This window comes from Phyllobates terribilis, unplaced genomic scaffold, assembly GCF_046119375.1.
Source record: "Phyllobates terribilis strain yellow unplaced genomic scaffold, ASM4611937v1 Scaffold_4__5_contigs__length_816908805, whole genome shotgun sequence".
In the NCBI taxonomy this organism is placed as follows: Eukaryota; Metazoa; Chordata; class Amphibia; order Anura; family Dendrobatidae; genus Phyllobates; species Phyllobates terribilis.
In genome coordinates, this window is record NW_027362764.1 from 613958334 (window position 1) to 613978677 (window position 20344).

The 20344-nt window shown below is 39.9% G+C and overlaps 1 protein-coding gene across 2 annotated transcripts in view; it reads right to left on the minus strand.

The window, feature by feature from the left end:
• RB1CC1 (RB1 inducible coiled-coil 1) overlaps positions 1 to 20344 on the minus strand; it is a 114703-nt gene that overhangs the window by 16664 nt on the left and 77695 nt on the right. For both annotated transcript variants that reach the window (XM_073679296.1, XM_073679295.1), the window contains exons 18-20: positions 20216 to 20264; positions 15882 to 15929; positions 7977 to 8035 (exon numbers count right to left, since the gene is read on the minus strand). In XM_073679296.1, the coding sequence (XP_073535397.1) occupies positions 7977 to 8035; positions 15882 to 15929; positions 20216 to 20264 (156 nt within the window). The remainder of the gene's footprint in view (positions 1 to 7976; positions 8036 to 15881; positions 15930 to 20215; positions 20265 to 20344) is intronic.

The following is a 20344-nucleotide window of genomic DNA, read 5'->3' on the forward strand; positions in this document are numbered from 1 at the left end:
AGTGAGCCGATTCCCTTGGCTGAGAAGCAACCCCACACATGAATGGTTTCAGGATGCTTTACAGTTGGCATGAGACAAGACTGGTGGTAGCGCTCACCTCTTCTTCTCCGAATAAGCTGTTTTCCAGATGTCCCAAACAATCGAAAAGGGGATTCATCAGAGAAAATTACTTTGCCCCAGTCCTCAGCAGTCCACTCCCTGTACCTTTTGCAGAATATCAGTCGGTCCCTGATGTTTTTTCTGGAGAGAAGTGGCTTCTTTGCTGCCCTCCTTGAAACCAGCCCTTGCTCAAAGAGTCTCCGCCTCACAGTGCGTGCAGAAGCACTCACACCAGCCTGCTGCCATTCCTGAGCAAGCTCGGCACTGCTGGTAGTCCGATCCCGCAGCTGAAACAGTTTTAAGATACGGTCCTGGCACTTGCTGGTCTTTCTTGGGCGCCCTGGAGCCTTTTTGACAACAATGGAAGCTCTCTCCTTGAAGTTCTTGATGATGCGATAGATTGTTGACTGAGGTGCAATCTTTGTAGCTGCGATACTCTTCCCTGTTAGGCCATTTTTGTGCAGTGCAATGATGGCTGCATGTGTTTCTTTAGAGATAACCATGGTTAACTGAAGAGAAACAATGATACCAAGAACCAGCCTCCTTTTAAAGTGTCCAGTGATGTCATTCTTACTTAATCATGACTGATTGATCGCCAGCCCTGTCCTCATCAACACCCACACCTGTGTTAATGGATCAATCACTAAAACGATGTTAGCTGCTCCTTTTCAGGCAGGACTGCAATGATGTTGAAATGTGTTTTGGGGGTTAAAGTTCATTTTCTGGGCAAATATTGACTTTGCAAGTACAGTAATTGCTGTTAAGCTGATCACTCTTTGACATTCAGGAGTATATGCAAATTGCCATTACAAAAAATGAAGCAGTAAACTTTGGAAAAATTACTATTTGTCTCATTCTCAATACTTTTGGCCATGACTGTACATAGCAGTGAGAGGACTAGCAGAGCAAAAGATAAAACAGTGTTTTATCAAAACTACAGCAAAAAGCCCACAAAGTGACACTGCTGGAATCCAGATGTCGGCGCCTACTTTATGTTGCTCTAAAGGGGGAAAACTTGGTGAAAGATTCACTTTAAAGGGCTCACAATACCAAAGGTCCCCATACACGTTAAACAACTGCCACCTGAACGTTCATCTCCACCGCTACTCTTGTACACAGGAACACTCAGCTTGACCAAGAGCGCCTGTGTTCTCTATGAGAGAGCTGGTGGCAGAGAAGCCTGGCAAAGGCTTGTCTCCCAGAGTACAGAAGGAACAGTGTTGGAAATCCAATAGAACAGATCCTTCTATATTTAAACATCATCTGTCTGGGGAAACAGCAGGTCTCCAAACACATTAAACGAGCATCGATTCAGTCATTCCATCCTTGTGTGTGGGGGCCTTAAAATGTGATTAAAATTATGATCATCTAATGATCTAGTATCTCTGGAGGAAGTGGGTTCAGATGGAAGACAAACACCTACCCATTTCAAAGTCGGACATCCAGAGTTTTTAGAGGGGTTAGTTTAGCTTAATTTTATGAGAACACCTTCCTTTTGTCTCAGAAATTCTCAAACAATAGAAGGTACAACCAAGGATACTTTTTTTATAGCCAGAAAAACACATAATACAAGTAATATTTAATTTAGAAGATTCTACGGTACTGTATACCAGGGTTCCCCAACCACCGGTCCGCGGACCAGGACCGGGCCGTTGGGTTTTCTTTTTCCAGTCCGCGGCTCAGAGCACACTGTGTGGGGTGGATGCTGCCCGCTACTGCAGGGAGTGACGGGGCGGGGAAGCAGGCTGGCCTCAGTAGACGCGGCTCCCGGCAGAGAACATTATGCGGGGGTGCCGGGATGGCGGGCTGGCCTCAGTGACGCAGCTCCCAGCACAGCACATTATGTAGGGCTTGGTGGGGCGGGGCGGTGATCTGGCCACAGTGCCGTGGCTCCAGGCATAGTTCCCGGTGGGGACCTGGTGTACACTGTAGACCAGGTCCTCGCCGGGAGCTATGCCCGAAGCCACGACACTGTGGGCACTACACTGTGTTAAAGGGAGCCGCGTCTGACCTGGGTTCCGGGTATCAGTTCTGCACTGGAGCAGGCCCCACCCCTTCAGGTGACATCATTTCCTTGCATGGACACATGGGCCTGACATCAGCAGAGAGCAGCAGAGCTCTATTAGCCGCTGTGGAGAGGGGACCCGGCAACAGATCTGCACAGTCCTCAGTCCCCACTTATGTCTGGATATTACTGCGCGGAGTAGCCAGGTATCCCAGATAACAAGTGTGTGCGGCTCTTGTCCTCTGTGAGCAACCACCGGCTTGTTATGTTGCATTATGAGAATGAATTAAAGAAGTTGGCCACAACTTTTTATTATGCTCCCAATGTATCCCCCCGGGGCCCATAAGTGTCTTTGCACTTATCTTCTGTTGCAGTTTCGGCCTGTGAGCGGTGGTATCGGTGGCCGCTCACAGGCACCACGTGACCTGCCACTGATGTCACGTCAAGTGAGGCGTGACATCAGTGACGCGGTCCCCATGGTGGATGGTGGGCTGTGGGCGGGGATACCCCACGCGTCACACCCAGCATCCACCACGCTCTTTCCCGATGAATGAGGAGAGGGAAAGCGCACGGTGGATGCCGGGTGTGACTTGCGGGGTAACTCTGCCCACAACCAAGCATCCACCGGTGGAACGCAGAAGACAGAGACCCCGGGCTGCATCCGGAATCATGAAGTGACATCAGTGGATGTCAGAGCCAGCTGCAGCCGGGGGTCACGTGATGCCTGTGAGCGGCCAGTGATAGCGCCGCCCACAGGCAGTAACTGCAACAGAAGGTAATTACAAAGACACTTATGGGCCCCGGGGGATACATTGTGGGGGGAATAACAAGTAGTGGACAACCCCTTTAATGAATGGGGGGATGTGTGTGACTCCAGTAGCCATTGTGCTTCTGCTGTATACAGGTTGCAGGCACCATTTATTGAGTGATTTAGGCCCTAAATTATATATGTGTATATATATACACATACACACACACACACACACACACACACACATATATACATATGTATATATAATTTGTTTTTCTAAAGAAATGTTTCCTTCCTTCCTCTTGGCTCAAGAAATCTTTAAAAGAATAAAATAAAAAATAAATAAGTAAATATATATAATTTCAGTGTAGCTGCTACACTACTACAGGACCTCTGCTGATGTCACGCCCATGTGACCATGCAAGGAAGTGACACTAAAACACTGACAGTGTGCTCTGTGGCGCTCAGAGCACACTGTATGGGGTTGATGTTCCCTGCTGCATCAACCTCCAACCCCCTTCATAAACCCACCCCCATATGACCAAAGCCCCGCCCCTGTCGGGCCATGGAAAAGTGGTCTTGCTTTAAGCCGGTCGCTGGTGCAAAAAAAGGTTGGGGACCACTGCTGTATACAATCGAAATGGAGGAGGAATCCAGATCACAGGTATACAATTTCTTTATTCAGGTAAGTATGGTACAAAGGATGAAGGATAAAATCTTCATGTCAGCGATGGCATCTATGTATTTCAGGTGTCTTAGCACTCTAAGTCATGACTAAGGTTGCTAAGACACCTGAAACGCATAGATGCTATTGCGATCATGAAGATTTTATCCTTAATTTTTTTTTACCATACTTACCTGAATGAAGAAATGGTTTGCCCGTGAGCTGTATTCCTCCTCCATTTCGGCTACACATCCACGCTACGCCGAGGCATCTCTCGGTGCTCCAGGTTACAAGGATATTTAAACGGTGAGCTGGATGTCTCTCTTTCTATATTGACTGTATATAATACAACAGCAAAGTGCACTAACTACAGTGTGTAGATTGGAAAAATAAACCTTAATCTTCAAATCACAATTTAAGGTTGCACTTTTTATAATGTGAAAACAACATTAAATCTTAAGGCAAGGTAGCTAAATGTCCCCCATGTGCATATATTTCAGGATTTGTATGATGGTCTCCATTGTAAATGCCATTTGGGGTCTTCTAATAAAAACTTCAGCTCCTGCATGCAATTTAACGACTATTTATAGAGTAGAAACGCAAGACATAACTGTATATACTTGTTTTTAATGCTATGCTGTCATTCTGGTATATGGCTAATGTACCACCTACAGCAACAAAGAGTCCAGAAACTTGAGAAAACTAACAATTATGGGACAGTGAAAGCCTGATAACATTTGCATACTGTATATTAATGAAGAAGACAAAAACATTTTTTTCACACTAAGATAATAGAGCTTAAACCCTTCAGAATGCAGTATATTTTGGCTTTTCATCTATGCTTCTCCACATATTTACGAACATTTTACTCTCTTTGTTGGTTTCTTACGGCGTTATTCTTTGCACCACCATGGAACATATCGGTTTTGTTTTTTCTGCGTTCATTGATGATTCTTCAGGTCAGTGTGATTAAGGAAATACCAAATTTGTTAGTTGTTCTTTTATTTGAGTGGTGAAAAAACAAAAAAAAAGCAGAATTTTGTAAAATTAAAAAAAAAAAAAATATAGACAATTTGGTTTGTGTCGAGATTTTACTATACCCGTACCATTTGCACTCCCCCCTTGATGGACACGTGTGAGGTTTTGCTTCTCGCATGGTGAGCGAACGTTGTAATTGGTACAATTTCAGGGTACATAAAACATTTTCATCGCTTTTTATTGCATTTTGTGGTGCAGTTATGGTAGAAAATACAATTCTGTCAAGTGGACTTTTTTTTTTTTTTTTTTTTACAGCACAGGTTAATTTATTTTATATTTTGATTGATCGGACCTTTACAGATCTGGTCATACCAAATATGTTTGTTCTTTTTCTATGCATTTTTAAAAAGGAAAAAGGAGGGTGATTAAAATATTTATGTTTATTTTTCAAAACTTTTTTTTTTACTTCATTTTATTAGTCCACTCAAGGATCTTGAACCTCTGATCACTTGTTCTATATATTGCAACACTATGTTATTGCAGTATATAACTAAAATAATAGGTCTCCTATGGCTGGGCTTCACAGGAGTAACAAAATGACAGCCATGGGCACGATCAGTTGGCCCTTTCAAGCCATGGCAACCCACTGGCATTCCGGGATTGCATAGCACAATGGAAAGGCGATGGCCACATGGGATCATGCATTTTAGATGCCACTGTCAGATAGTGAGAGAGCAATTGGCATTTAGATCCGATCTTAGTCATTACAAGCAGATGCTGGGTATGGTGCGGGCTCAGCTCCTGAGCCTGCTCTATATACACAGGCACTCAACATGGGACGTACCAGTAGCCAAATTGTCAGTAAGGAGCAAATAACTTTGACTACTAAAAATTGAGGTATAAAATATTAAAGGGGTATTCCCATCTCCAAGATCCTATCTCAATATGTAGTAGGTGTAATAATAATAATATTAGCAAATACCTCCAATTAGAAATGTAGTACAGTTTTCTGTTTTTTCATTGTCTTTTTCCTCATGTGCAGGGCATTGCAGGACCTTAGGTATCCATGGTTACGGCCATCAGCAATGAGCTAACTCACTATATCAATGGTCGGAACCATGGATACCTAAGGTCCTGCAATGCCTGCACATGAGATAAGTGACACAGAGAATCAGAAAAACCATACTATATTTCTAATTGGAGGTACTTGCTAATATTATTATTATTACACCTACTACATATTGGGAGAGGATCTTGGAGATGAGAATACCCCTTTAAATAAAAATGGTTTGCCTATTGTACATATAGGCAAATAGCTTTGATAAATAAAAAAATGTTACATTTTTAAACACTTTTTTTTTTTTTTACTCTTAACTATTAATGTACTGGATTATTTCTATATACCAAAATTCTATATTCTGTGTCCCGATTCCCAGTGGCAGTTTTTCGGTCATGCCTACCTATGCCCTAACTACAGGCAAAAGGAGTTTTCTCCAAATCAACAATTCACGGCAAAGGTTATAAATGTCTATTTTCCTGAAACCCAACACACATTAACAAAAAGAGTCCCATGTTCCCGGGCTGAACACAGCACAAGTATGTGCATTGCTGCACTATTCAAAGTCTACTGAACTAATGGGAGATCGCTGAGAGCTGTACTCAGATATCGGTCAGTCCTGGGGTGTCTGAATGATGTTGTGGCGTGCATGATCGACCACCACTTCAATCACGCACAGTATATAGGACCTGTATTCTAAGCTCTAATACACACTAGAACTGAGATTCAGTAGAAGATAAGATGCATATGTGAAATGATCACCTGCTTTAAAAAGGTTTCCAAACTAAAAACATCTATCATTTTTATTAACTAAAATTGGACTTTTACTAGACAGATATTTAGTTCATCTTGAGAAAAAGCACACTAAGCTGAAGTGTTATCAGAACCCATGGAAAAAGTGATCACATACTTATCTACATGATATCCCACCCTTTTTGGAAATATTTGGCAAAATAAAATACGGTAAAATAGGTCGTAAATGTGAAAGGTTTTGTTTAAGGTAAGAAAACAATCCACACAACAATTTAAAGAGGACATGTCACTTACCATAAATATGTGCATTCATTTTACCTGGTGCAAATGCTCCTCTGTTCTCCTGAATCTGGAGCCGTTTATTCTTTGTCCACAAGAAAACATCTATACAGAAGACTAGGGGACAATGCCCAGTTGGCTAAAAAGACTACATTTACTGCCGTGGCCAAAAATTTGAGACTAACAAACAAACTTTAGTTTGCACAAAGTTTGATCTTTTAGTTTTTGTAGGTACAATTTGTATTACTGAATTATTGTTCTGAAGACTGATCAGATGAATTGCCATAATATTGCAAAGACATTCTTTTGCATGAAAACTAAATCACAAAAAACACATTCAAAGAGAAAGGTTCAATTGCCATAAAAAAGGCTTTACTAATGCAGAGCTTGCACAGTAATGGCAGCAGGCAGGAGTCCGTGCATCTACATGCACAGTGATGGCTTTTGTGATTATCTTTAGTTAATATAAGCGCAATAAGTCTCGGCAATCTCATTCCTTCATTCATTATCAGACCCCGATATGCAGTCTGCAGCCTGATCCTGGGTTCAGACTTTTCTCTGTAGGAGTGTCTCTCCCGGTAATAAAGATAATGTGGGGTGTGAGCATATCCAATGTCCTGCTGTCTTTATTAGCTCTTACATCAGCACAGCTTCTATCCTGCACTTATTTTCACTTCATGTACTTTGCTCCTTTTCTATAGCCTCTTTTCTCTGCCACCCCTGAGTCTGTATATACTTTTCCCCCTCTCCAGGATATTGAAACCGGTGTTTAACTGTTTCTCTGTCACTATCTCTGCCAAAAAGAAAGGAGAATGGGAGGGAGCCATCAGAAGTAAGCACCAACTCTGACAGATTCGGCTGATCACTCAGCTAGATAAAAAAAAAAATTACTGATGTTCTGCAGAAGTACAATGGTGGAATTTTTTTATAAACCATTAACACATAGCACTTCATGCAGGCTGCTTACATCAACTATGTATATTCATGTGAACACAATTTTACAACTTTACATATTTGGCATCAACAGAATTTAGTCAACTTATTTTTTTTGTGACTAATCCTGAGTTACAGCATGCATAACTGCTCAGGACTGCATGAACATGTAAGGTGGCCACAATGCTGTAAACTCCTATCATTTAACATGTTTATCGTGTGTCATTATAAATCTGCAATAACTGGAAGTGCAGTAGAGAAGAAGCCCAGGGGGCTAACGCTGTATTTCACGAGAATGACAATTATATATTCAGAATTGTAGCAGCAATTGGATTATTTATAATATACTAGAAAAAGTAAAAGGGCTCTTAAAAGAAAAAAATATATATTCCCCCACAAATACTTTATATACATATATAAATATACTTATATCTATCCAAAAGAAATAAAAACTTACTCTCGAATTGCGATTTTCTCAGAATGCCTTGAAGAAACTGATGACAAGCTCTGCGACATCTTAAATAAGAAAAAAATCAAATATTAGTCTAAAATGTATAATATTATAATAATATGAGCTTTACTTTCAATGTAAAGTGACTAACACTTGTGTTTTTCCCATAGGCCACCAAAAGTGCAAAGATTCCTAACTCTCTATACATGTCAGACTACATTTGATTTTCAGAACATGTGGAGCAATTTCGTAAGACAATGGTGCATACACCGATAATATATAATGTGCATATTTGTTGAATCAAGAAACTATATATTTTTTTTTTTAAATTAAAGGGACCGTATCACTAGAATATCATCACATCGCTATCTGTATTTAAATGATCCTAGGCTTAAAGGGGTTCACCAGGAATAGAAAAATATAAATAACCAAAGTAAAGGTCATTATAAAGAGATATCTAAAAATATTTATTTAGCAAATCACCATTGTTTTTATCTAGGGAGGGAGTCATTGAAAGAATAAAAATAGCTGCTGTCCTGTTACACTGAGGGAAACCTGATCCAGAATGTTGGCACAGCTGCCTGTGAGCATGCACAGTAGGAGGCACCACCCTGCCTCATATGTAGGAAGATGTGCTCCGCTAGTACTGGAGATACCAGAAGTGCTGCGGTGACAATACAGGGTACAGATTATCACCAGGTCAGTGCCGGAGCTTTCTACTGCATATGCCCACAGGCATTTGTCCTAACATTACAACACAGGTCTATTTCACTACTGTGGGACAGCGGCCATTTTAATTCAACAGCGATTAGCTCCCTAGACAAAACAATTGTGATATGCTCATTAAAAGTATTTAGAATATTATTTATAATGACAATTCTTTTAGTCATTTATTATTTTTGGTTAGACTCATTCTTCCTGCTCTTCACATGTACATTAGCAGAAATAGACTGACTCAGACCCAATTTGTTTGTATGATTGGGTCATTGTGATTGGTGGATCATCTACTGTATACAGAGTCCTGTCTGTGAGGATAATGAAGCTGATAAAAAGTCATCAGTACAGTACAGAAAGTCTAATATAAGGCCTAGTGGTCAGTGTGAAAATGGATACATTTATAGATTTTTTTTTTAATATAGTGATATGGAATATTGGAAATATAAAAATATTCAACAGAAGAATTGAACGTGTTTTTTGAAAGACCACAATATTAACTGTGCAAGGGCAGTATTTAAAACAGGAGGCAGGTCACTGAAGGTTTGGTGACCTGTCATTTAAGCCCAGAATGATGACGATAAGGCGAGACCACCAAAAAAAGCTTCCCCTCTCCCCCCAAACGGCCGCCACGGAGAACGAGCATCTCATTAACTCAAAACTGAAAACACTGATTACACAACAACCACAAGACAGATTTCATCAACCCAGGAATCATATTAATCAGTGTAACAGCGCCAACCTGTCACTGCCTGTAGTTAACTTAGCAAAATCCTGATTACAGGTTTCCTTTAGGCTGCTTTTTCATAGTGAGGTTTGCGTTTAAGTAGCAATAAGAGGGGAAGATGTGGCTCAGGAGTTTAGAAAGAAGCAGAATTATAAGATTTGATATATTACACAGTTTCTTCTAGCAGCTTTTCTATTAATTTTTGCAAACTTTGTCAAAAATACAGTTCTCATTTAAAGATCAGGATACAGGATACACTGGCATCATTTACATTTGTGCAATTTTCACAGCCCAAGATAAAAAAAAATGTGAAGGTATGATTGTTTACCATAGAGTCCTTCTGTTAATATAGGAAACACTTTTATTTGTTATATTGATTTCTAAATACTGAATCTTAATCGCAGTCCACTGAAAAGGATATTTGAACCATTAAATAGATTTATTTTCATTATTTAGTCCAAACATTAAGATCTGGGATTTAGTTGTTAACTTTAAAGTGAGAAAATATACTAAGACCAGAGGTTTATTACTTCATAAAGAGAATTTATTGGTTTTGTAAAGTATGATACTCTGACCAATCATAATACCTTGAATTTTAGGACTAATTCAAGGATATTCCACCAGGGACTCCATTACTAATGTAAAAATTAGTCACGACGGAGGACAGACATGGCATGTTCCATTAGTGTTATGGAAAGGATCAAAAAGGAAGAAAGAAAAGAACACTTTAGCCAAAAGTTAGAATATAGAGCCAGAATGGCAGATTTTTATGAAGGCATTTAAGCTGAATGTACTTAATAGTGAGTGGACTATCAAAAGCCTGGTCTGCATCCGATGCTAAAAAAAAAAGGAGAGAGGCATATGTCAAGAGCCGGCAGCGTAATTAATTCCATTCACAGAATCCTCTCCAAAATCTACGTAAAATAACAGTGTGAACATACCCTAAGGTATTTGGTTAAAGGGGTTAAAAAACATCATATTTTGATATGATATTTTAATTTTTTATATTTTTTATAAAATTAAGGCAAGGGCTACATGGTGACATATGTCAAGAAGCGGCAAGTGGCACAATCAAAAACATTTTTTTGCGTCTTTCCGCAACTTGCCGACGTATGACTATTCTAGAGCCGAAACTTGGTTATAAGGCGAAGGCCATACTGAGATATTTTTTGAAGCGCTACGGATTTAACAGATGGAGTCTATGGGAAGACCAGTAACCTGATGGCTTGATACTATCAAGATAACGGCAGCAAAGACCATGGTGGACCTATCTAGGCATGCACAAGATCTATCTTCCTACAGATCGTTCATCCATCAAGTTGCCATAGCTAGAGACCGAGGCGTAGGTCGTTAAAAAAAAAAAAAAAGAAGTCTGTATGCACTTAATGCATTGCAATGACAGCAGCTACAGATTGACAGTTAAACATCAAAGAGTTGTAAACCCAGATAGAGGTAAAGTGACCCAAAAGGCACTGAGAGCCATAAAAGATACCAAAAACCACAAAGTATGCCTGGACAGAAATTTATTGAAGCATGACTAAAAGTATTTATTTTATTAGGTGCAAACATACAAAAACAAGTAAAATCCTTGTCCCACTACTATGCAATCACACAGTAACAAGGTGACATACATAGGTGTATATATATATATATATATATATATATATATATATATATATATATATATGAGATTATTATATTATTGAATAAGGTATGCAACATATAGGTATTCACTAGTGATGAGCGAGCATGCTCGTTACTTGATATTTACGAGCATGCTCGTGTGTTTTCCGAGTATCTTCGGCATGCTCGAATGTAATGTTTGAATCACTCCCGTGTGCATGATTTGAGACTGTTTGACAGCTTTAATACATGTGAAGAATGCCTAACGGTCGCAAATCATGCACACACAGTGACTCAAACATAACTTTCGAGAACCTTGCAAATACTTAGCGAGCACCCGAGCATGCTCGCAGAAAGGGTTAACAGAAGATGCTCGCTCATCACTAGTAGTCACCAAAAAACTATGACCATATATAGATGGACATAGATTAGTAAGATGTAAAACAACCCATAGATATATATAACGAGATATATCTGAAAATACTAGGAGACCCAGTAATATGAAATTAAGCAACCATGGGGTGACATATATAGGCATATATGTATTAGGAGATTCTCATTTTCATTAAGTGCGATACATATTATATGAACGGGTCACCTAGCAGTTATGACCATACGTATATGGACACAAGGTGATAGATTGCAATGCTATTGGCAAATATGAATGATCAGACATATCAAAAAAGTGCAGAGTGCAATCACACTCCTCCACCAAACACCTGACGCACGTTTCACATCTTCGTCATCTACATATGGTCATAGTTTTTTGGTGGCTACCTATATGTTGCATACCTTATTCATGTTTCGATCTTAATAAATTATTGTCCTGGCATACTTTGTGGTTTTCTGTATCCAGATTAACAGTTCAACTCAAATCAACAGTGTTACAAAAAAAACCTGTGTTTTCCTAGCCTTAAAAAAAAAATTGCACAAAGGTCACAGTTACACATGACTTGCATTGCAATCTATGATAAAGTTGTATACGACTTGAGACCAAATGTCCCATAAGTGTGGTTTGCCTGGGACGATCACATTGCGGTGCAAATAACTGTAGTGGTGACATGTTGAGGCCAACGCCGCAGTCAGTGATTGACTGAAGTGGTTTTGTTGACACAACACTGCTTCAGCCAGAAGATCAAAAACAGATGGGGGACGAGGGAATGGTTGCCACAATGGGTGTATTACTCCTTTTGCCATTTTATATGATTGTCAACTGTTTTTAAAATCATTTATGGATAAATCCTCCTTATCCAATGTGGATTCACTTATTGGCCTAGTCTTTTATAATCTAGAAAAAATGATATTTCTCATTCTTGCTGGTTAATTTAGTTTTGCATATTTGACTGCCCATTGCATTTGTTTAACCATGTGTCCATGAGATGGCAGAGGCAGAGATGTGCAATACACACAGCAGTCAGCAAAATGAGTAATGTACCACACCTTGACCCGGTCACCATATAAGACTGTGTCTTACTTACAAATGAAGAACTATTTTAGAAGCACATATAATTTGTTTAGAAACCCTGACAAGTTCTACAGGCCTGGAATATATTACTTTTTTTTCACACTTGCTGGTGTAACATAGAAGCCATGGGTTCACTGGTAAAATATAACACTTCTCTCCATTGCTGTATAATTGACAAAGAATATTTCATACTAATAAAAAAAAATCTCATCTGTGGGTTAAAAGTGCTTATAATTGAATATTTTCAAAATATCTTACATTCCATTATTTAGCCAGCACAAGAAAACGGAAGATGAATGTGAGTTGCTGTTATTACAAAATAAACTTATTTTTTTTATTTATTATTATTATTTATTATTTAATCACTATTTAATTACTATATATTATTTAATCATTATTTAATAACTTAATCACAAATATGAAGCGATATAAGATTGAAAACAGATTACATGATAACTAAACAGTCTGCTGATAGCAGGAAGGGCAGACAGAAAAGTAGTGTGTGATGTGATGAGATATAAGTCAGAAACACCGTATTCTTTCCAACAAACTGGGGATCCAAAAATAAAAAAGCAACATACTGATTGGAAATCTGCTACTAAAATGGGATTTGTTATTTCAACAAAATTTGTATAAATAGTAGTGTTGAGCGAACGTGCTTGGATAAGGCGTTATCCGAGCATGCTCGTGTGCTAAGAGAGTGTCTTCGGCGTGCTCGAAAAATATGTTTGCGTCGCCGCGGCTGCATGTCGGGATTGCCTAACAAAAAAAATCACATGCAAGGATTGCCTAACAAACAGCCAATCCCTGCATGTCTTGCGGCTGTCTAATAATTGCAAGACATGCAGCCGTGGCGACGGGAACATATTTTTCAAGCATGCCGAAGACACGGTGTTCAAGAAAGAAGGAATTCTGCGGTGTTAGTGAAGCGCTAGAACAACTAGACAGTGGATTAGGTTATAACACACAAACCTTTTATTGTTTAGTACGCTCTCTAACGCCACGACGCGTTTCGATAGCAGACGCTATCTTCCTCAGGTAGATCGAAAGCGTCGTGGCATTAGAGCGTACTAAACAATAAAAGGTTTGTGTGTTATAACCTAATCCACTGTCTAGTTGTTCTAGCGCTTCACTAACACCGCAGAATTCCTTCTTTCTTGATTGCTAATCTCCCCTGTGGAGAGCGGTGGAAGCTGCTCTTTTTACAACTAGCCTACTACAGGACCTGCCGTAATGTCATTGTGGAATGCCCACTTCGGTCACACGGTCCTGGTCATGTGACCGCTGAAGCAGACAGAAGCTCCCTACAACAGTTCCTGCCAAGTTGTGATCATCTTACAGACTCCCACCTGGAACAGTTTTCCCTTGTTGTGCGGGGCTCCTTTGCACAACACTACATCTCCCCCTTCATTTCCACCCCCCAAACCTCAGGCTCTTCACCATTGGCGCTTCTACTGTTTTTGTTTTCCCCGAAGACACGGTGTTAGCACACAAGCATGCTCGAATAAAGCCTTATCCGAGCACGTTCGCTCAACACTAATAAATAGTAAAAGTGAATAGAAGAAGCTTTGTAATATATATTACTAGAGAAATATGCTTCTTATGAGCCACATCTCACCCCAGCCTACTGAATTCATTATACAATCTGAAATTAAAAACAGCTCAAATGGGTCTTGGTAAAAGCAAGACAGCCTGTCAGCACAGTGAGGTGTCAGGTTACACCTCCTATTATACTCTATGAAGAGGAGAAGGGAGAGCAGAGTAAGAACACTAAGGCCCCCCGATTCATTTACAATGGCGTTTGATATGCCAGTCTTAACATGAGGTGTGCAGGCATAAGTTGTGTGCTCCTTAATGAATTTGGCGCATCTTACGAGTGGCATGCGCCTTTGTGCACCTCAGCAGACTGGAGTAACATTTCTGGCGTAAGAAACACTGCAGCTTTCTATGAATTTGATGGGTGAAAAGAACCATGCCCAATGCCCTCCACAGCTCAGTTCATCCTGGGTGAGCTTCTTGAACCTGGCATGAAAATGCCAATTGGTGAAAATGTTTTGTGACTTTTCAAAGTGTTTATGTCAGTATTAGGGCAAAAAAACTTTGATGTATCAGCCCCTAAGAGGCGAGACAGACAGCAATTACCGTGTGACTTAGATTATCCCAGATCTGGATTCTCAGCCACACAGATCAGTACTGCTGCATAATCTCCTTCATGCTGCTGCTGCACTTGAATATGTGCTAACATGAGAAAAAAGCAGGAATTGCTCTGCTTCTGTGTATAGGAGACATCAAAGCATCTAGTCGCCATACACTAGCTTAGTGGGAATTGAAAACTAAAGTTAGAGCCTGCAGATGTTGAAAAAATGGAGGATACAGGTCATCTAATGTCCAGAAATTGTCTTATTACTCATGTACCCACAAGACAGCCTAAACTGAAAAGTTACTTGTAATAACTAGTGATGAGCGAGAGTGCTCGTTTAACCTTTTCGCCGAGCATGCTCGGGTGCTTTCCGAATATCTTCGGCGTGCTCATTTATTATGTTCGAGTCCCTGCATCTGCATGATTTACAGCTGTAAGACAGTCTGAACACATACAGGGACTACCTGTTTGTTAGGGAATCCTAGCATGTGTTGAGGCTGTCTTACAGCTGTAAATCATGCAGACGCAGAAACTCGAACAGAATATACGAGCAAGCAAAAGCTACTTGGCAAGCACCCGAGCATGTTTGGTGAAAGGGTTAAACGAGCACGCTCGCTCATCACTAGTAGTAACGTGTGCTGTAAGACCTCATGAAAATGCTGCATTCTCAGCTGTCCTGCAGCTTTCCATACGGTTTAAAGACCCAAAAGACTTCAGGTGTATTATGAAATGTTGAAATTTAATTTCTTTATGTGAGTAACATTAAAAAAAAAGAAGCACAAGGAATCCATCTGATTTATAAGAACACTGTAAACACTTGCGGAGCTGGGCTACAAACCAACTGGCTGCATTGCCTTCACAGCCAGTCTTACTGGTATATAAAGAACCTGCTTTACGAGTAATTCTCTCAGGCCGAATGATTGCGGAATTCTTTTTTCCTTTGCAGTGAGGGGCAAAAAAGAAATTCAGGGGTACTTCTGCATTGCCGGCAGTATAGAAGGAAGGGGGGCTCTGCTAAAATGCTTCTGCTTTTGTATGATGCTATTCTGTTTGTCTTTCCTCATATAGGGATGTATGCCATACATAGGAGTATATAATATATATACTCCTATAATATATGGGAGGAATTCTGACTTTATTTGGGCCAAGATACTGATTTTAGCACCAACATCGTTATCTCTGAAAGAACACTCATTACACCACTAAAAAGAAAGCACTGTCCATACAATTGTTATTTCTCACCAGTCTCTGGTTTAATCGCTTATTTTCTTCTTCTTTTTGTTGCAATGTCTAAAAACAAGAAAACAGAAAAAGAGAAACCATTACATGCATTACCAGATCATTTGGGTATGGTTCTAGAAAAAGTGCAAGCTGCTACATTTTAAAGGGGTTGTCCAGTGCAGCTTGCCGAATATGAGTGTGTGTAGGTGTGTGAGTGTGGGTATGTGATATGAGTGTGTGTGTATGGTGTGTGTGATATGAGTGTGTGTGTGTGTGTGTGTGTGTGTGTGGTGTGTAGTATAAAATTAATTTGGAATTTTTCCTTTATATAGAAAAAATAAAAAGACAACTGACAGCGTTATCAGAGTGTACCAAGAGCCAATAAATATGATTTATGAATGGAGTCCTTCTCGAGCTGTGCAAGACACAGGGCACAAGTCCTCAAAGCACTTACACTGACGTAGCTTGATCACACGCAGCCGGTCTTGCTCTCTCCTGGTTATCCTCCAAATAAGACCCAAAGGGCATTTATATGAGATCAAATATAATGAATACCTTTGGAGCAGTAGATGAAGTGCTCATACATAAGAAAAAGCACATCCAGCGGCGGGTACAAGCCGAAACACATTGCATATATATGATTCACATTAAAGTGCATCTTATGTGTTCTAAAATGAGAAGCCACCGGATGTGTATTTTCTACGTTACAAGTGCTTGGTCTGCTGCGCCGAATGTATTCGTTATATTTGATCTTCTCTGTGTGTAATATACATAATGTTATACACTTGTTTGCTGACATGAAGTCAAAAAGTTCTGCTTTGACAAACAGGGGAGCTCGGAACAGAAGCAACAATATTTGAATTTTGAACACAAATTTGTCTCTATTTGGAATAGATTGTCATATTTGCAGAGCACGTGTGGATCAAGAAAAACAGAAAACCCCCATGAATGTCTTTTTTGTAAATTATACCCTGTAATGGATTTATCTAAGGATGTAGTGGGTAGTTTGATACCACCATTTTTAATGCAGTTGATGCAATACAAGTTTGAAAATGTACAATTTGCATTTTTTTCATTGTTTCTTTTATGAATCTTTTTTGTACATTCTGAGGAACACACCTCAAATTTAATTGCACTAGTTTTCCAGTGTTCAGATATGCATCCAACATGGCATCAATGTGAGTACTGGACCCAGGTCTGTGCCTATAATAATAGATGGCGCACCATTTGGTCTTTAGGGTAAAAGTGATGAAATTCTAGAACCCATTCAAAGCTTACAGAGACATTGAGCAAACAAGAATTCCTCTAGGAATTATTACTCAGAGGGACGCATGCCCCTAAAAACACATTTGCTGATTATAAAACTTGGTCTTGCTAACAAAACAGTTGTCCTGCAATTGTGTATGTTATAGCAGGAAGAATAAACTGTACTGGAGAGAAGGGCAAAATGTGGAGGAAAATGCAGGCAACTATGTGGCAAACCTGAGTTTGTTCCAAAGATGAAATAACACCAGCAGGGCTAGAATGACAGGTTTACTTTTCAGAGACTGGTCGTACAACGTTCGTTTAGCTCCATCAATTCCTATAGAAGAGACGAATGTGCCAGTAGACGTGGTACACCATAGCAGGCTCCCGCCAGCCAAGGTAGCAACCGGTATGTGCACAAAACAACCAATCCCCTACAAAATCCTGAAAGTATTGTCTGGTACAGGATGTTCAGCAAGAACCATGCAGTATAGCCCATAGTGTACAAGTAAGGAACAGCCTCATGATTAGAGATCCTCCAATAAAATGATCATGCCCGTATCACCAACATAAATATATAATATAAATGGAAAGAAGAGTTTGGTGTAACAAGACAGTCGTAAAAGCAGTCAAACTAAGATAAATGGTCAAAAATGTTTGTGAGTGATCAAGTCCTGGAATTGTCAGATGACCTGACTTTTCAAGCACACTTGTGGGGTCCACATTCTGGAGTGTACAGATGTGGGCGAGAATTTGTCTGAATAATAGTTTGGTATGTGAGGATTGCAGCCTTGAAGTAATTGTGAAATGGGGTAAAATATTCTCTTCATTACTTGTCCCATAAAAATAACTCTACTGGGGCCAACTAAACAAAAAATATAAATTATTTGAAAATAAAAAAAAAGACCCTATCACACAATTTGGTGTAATTCATGGCAATGTAATAATGGGAAGTTGTGTGGTAGGTCTCAAAATAGGGGGAGATACAAAGGCCTAGTTGTTAAGGGCATATAGCGCAATAATACCAGGAATCACTCCTCCTACCTGCCTTCCAACAAACCCGGCATCTTTTTTGGGATTACTTTTGGGTGGGAGTGGCAGGGATGGGGTTTAAAATGAAATGGTGCTCTGCAAGTCTCCGGACATCCTCGGACGGCAAGGCTACCTCCTGTGCTGTCGAGTCAAATAGGAGACACTCGACAATTTTGCCCTGGAACTGGAGAATAGTGATTGCTCCTTGAAACTTCTCGTAAAAGATGAAGATGTAGTAGGTAGCAATCTGAATGAGGTACATAGCTACCTTTTTGTACCAGGCCCTGGTCTTCGGCTTCACCAGATATGGTTGAAGCACCTGGTCTGATAAGTCTAAGCCACCCATAAATTTATTATAATCTGTGATGCAGACCGGTTTCTCCTTGTCCCTGGTAGAGCCCGTCTCAGACCGTCACAGTGGTGTCCGCATGCAGCGTGGTCAGCATGTAGACGTCTTTCCTGTCATTCCACTTCTCTGCAAGAAGTTGGTTACTTGCAAGTGAGAATGACACCCCCTTCTCCAAACATCTGAAACCAACTGTGACAGAAAACCTACTCATTTTTTTCTGATATATTTGCAGCGTGGAGGGATTTATATAGGGGGATACTGGTTTAATAATTGTTGGTGTACAATACATGTGGTACCCTTCATGTAAAAATGGCATCAATTGTCCGGGGTGGGGGCAGTTTGATGGGTTCATTTTGCGGTCCCTATCTTCATATATTAGAAAGGTGCACGTGTACCCTGATGTGCTCTCGCACATTTTGTACAATTTTACACCTTATTTGGTGCGCTTGGAGGTGGTGAATTGGCGGAATGACAGACGGCCCTTGAAACTCATCAGGGACTCGTCAACTGCAACATTTTGCTCAGGGGTATAGGAATTTTAAAATGAATGCTTTAGGAGGGAAATTAGGGGTCTCAATTTACTAAGGTGATCATAGTTGGGGTCATTTCTTGGGGTTTAGGGGGGTTGGAAATTGTCAATAAAATGAAGGAATCTTATTAGGGATTCATAACAGGCTCGGGTCATGATAGTTGAAAATGCAAGGGGTGCTGTGGACAAACTTTGTTGCCCAGTAGAAATGGAGAGTGGATTTTTTTTTTCCTAAACCCATGTTAAGGGTGAGGTCCCAAAATGTATTTATTTCAGGGACATTTGTAGGGATCCATGAACGGGAATGAAAGGATGTGGAGTTTTGGGAAATATGTTGTAGGGCATATACATTTGTTTGGTGGGCAATTAATTGTAGGACTTCTGGGGTAATGAAAACTTGGAAAAATTCAAAGGGAGTAAAATTGGTGACACCTACTTTTATTCTTGGAATTGCTAAAAACGGGGACGTTTGAGGGGAAAACGCATTGTCGGGATATCACAATGGAAGGGGGAATGCAGAACTTGGCCTGTCTCTGACGATTCAGCAGTGACGACGGACTCCGCTACCATTAAGCTGTGGGATCCCGTGGGGGAAGAGGAATTGTCACTGGCTAAAAACTGTTCTACTTCAGAAGCAGATTCTGTATCATGTATCAATCCCGGAACTGCTGGAGCAAAGCCGGGTGTACGCCTGCTCCACAGTGAACATTCTATGGGTCATTATTTTATATATAGTAAACCTAACGTAACAGTAGTCATTTATATATAAATATATATTAATTTTGAAGACACCCTAACCCTAGCTAAATGCAAATAAAGAAATTAATAAAAATATATAATATCTGACTACGGGAATGACACGGGGATGGATGATAGGGGGGGGTGAAGAGGAGATTAGGGAAGAATTTATTGAAGGAGATCTAGAAATTAGATTTTTTTGTTATAGCACAGGACAGCAGTTGAGTATAGTGTATTTCTTTTCTCTCCCAGAACTACAAGGGGGAGAAGAGAGAGTGCTGCCATATTTACTAAATATTGGGGTTTTGATCACTATGATAGGGTCTGCAGTATTACTACACTAATGGGATCTTAAATGTTATTGTAGCACAAATTTCCTAAAATTATATATGTTAGCATTGAATACAAAAGCTAAGCCTAATTACTACATAAGCATACAACAGTAAGAAGGAGGATACTTACTCTCTCTAACAGCATAATTTTCTGTTTCTCCTCTGACAACGTAACATCACTATAAAAAGAAATGTGCCGTGATACAGTTACAGATTTGTCATAGATGATTCATCGAAAGTCAAAGCCAATAGCTAAAAT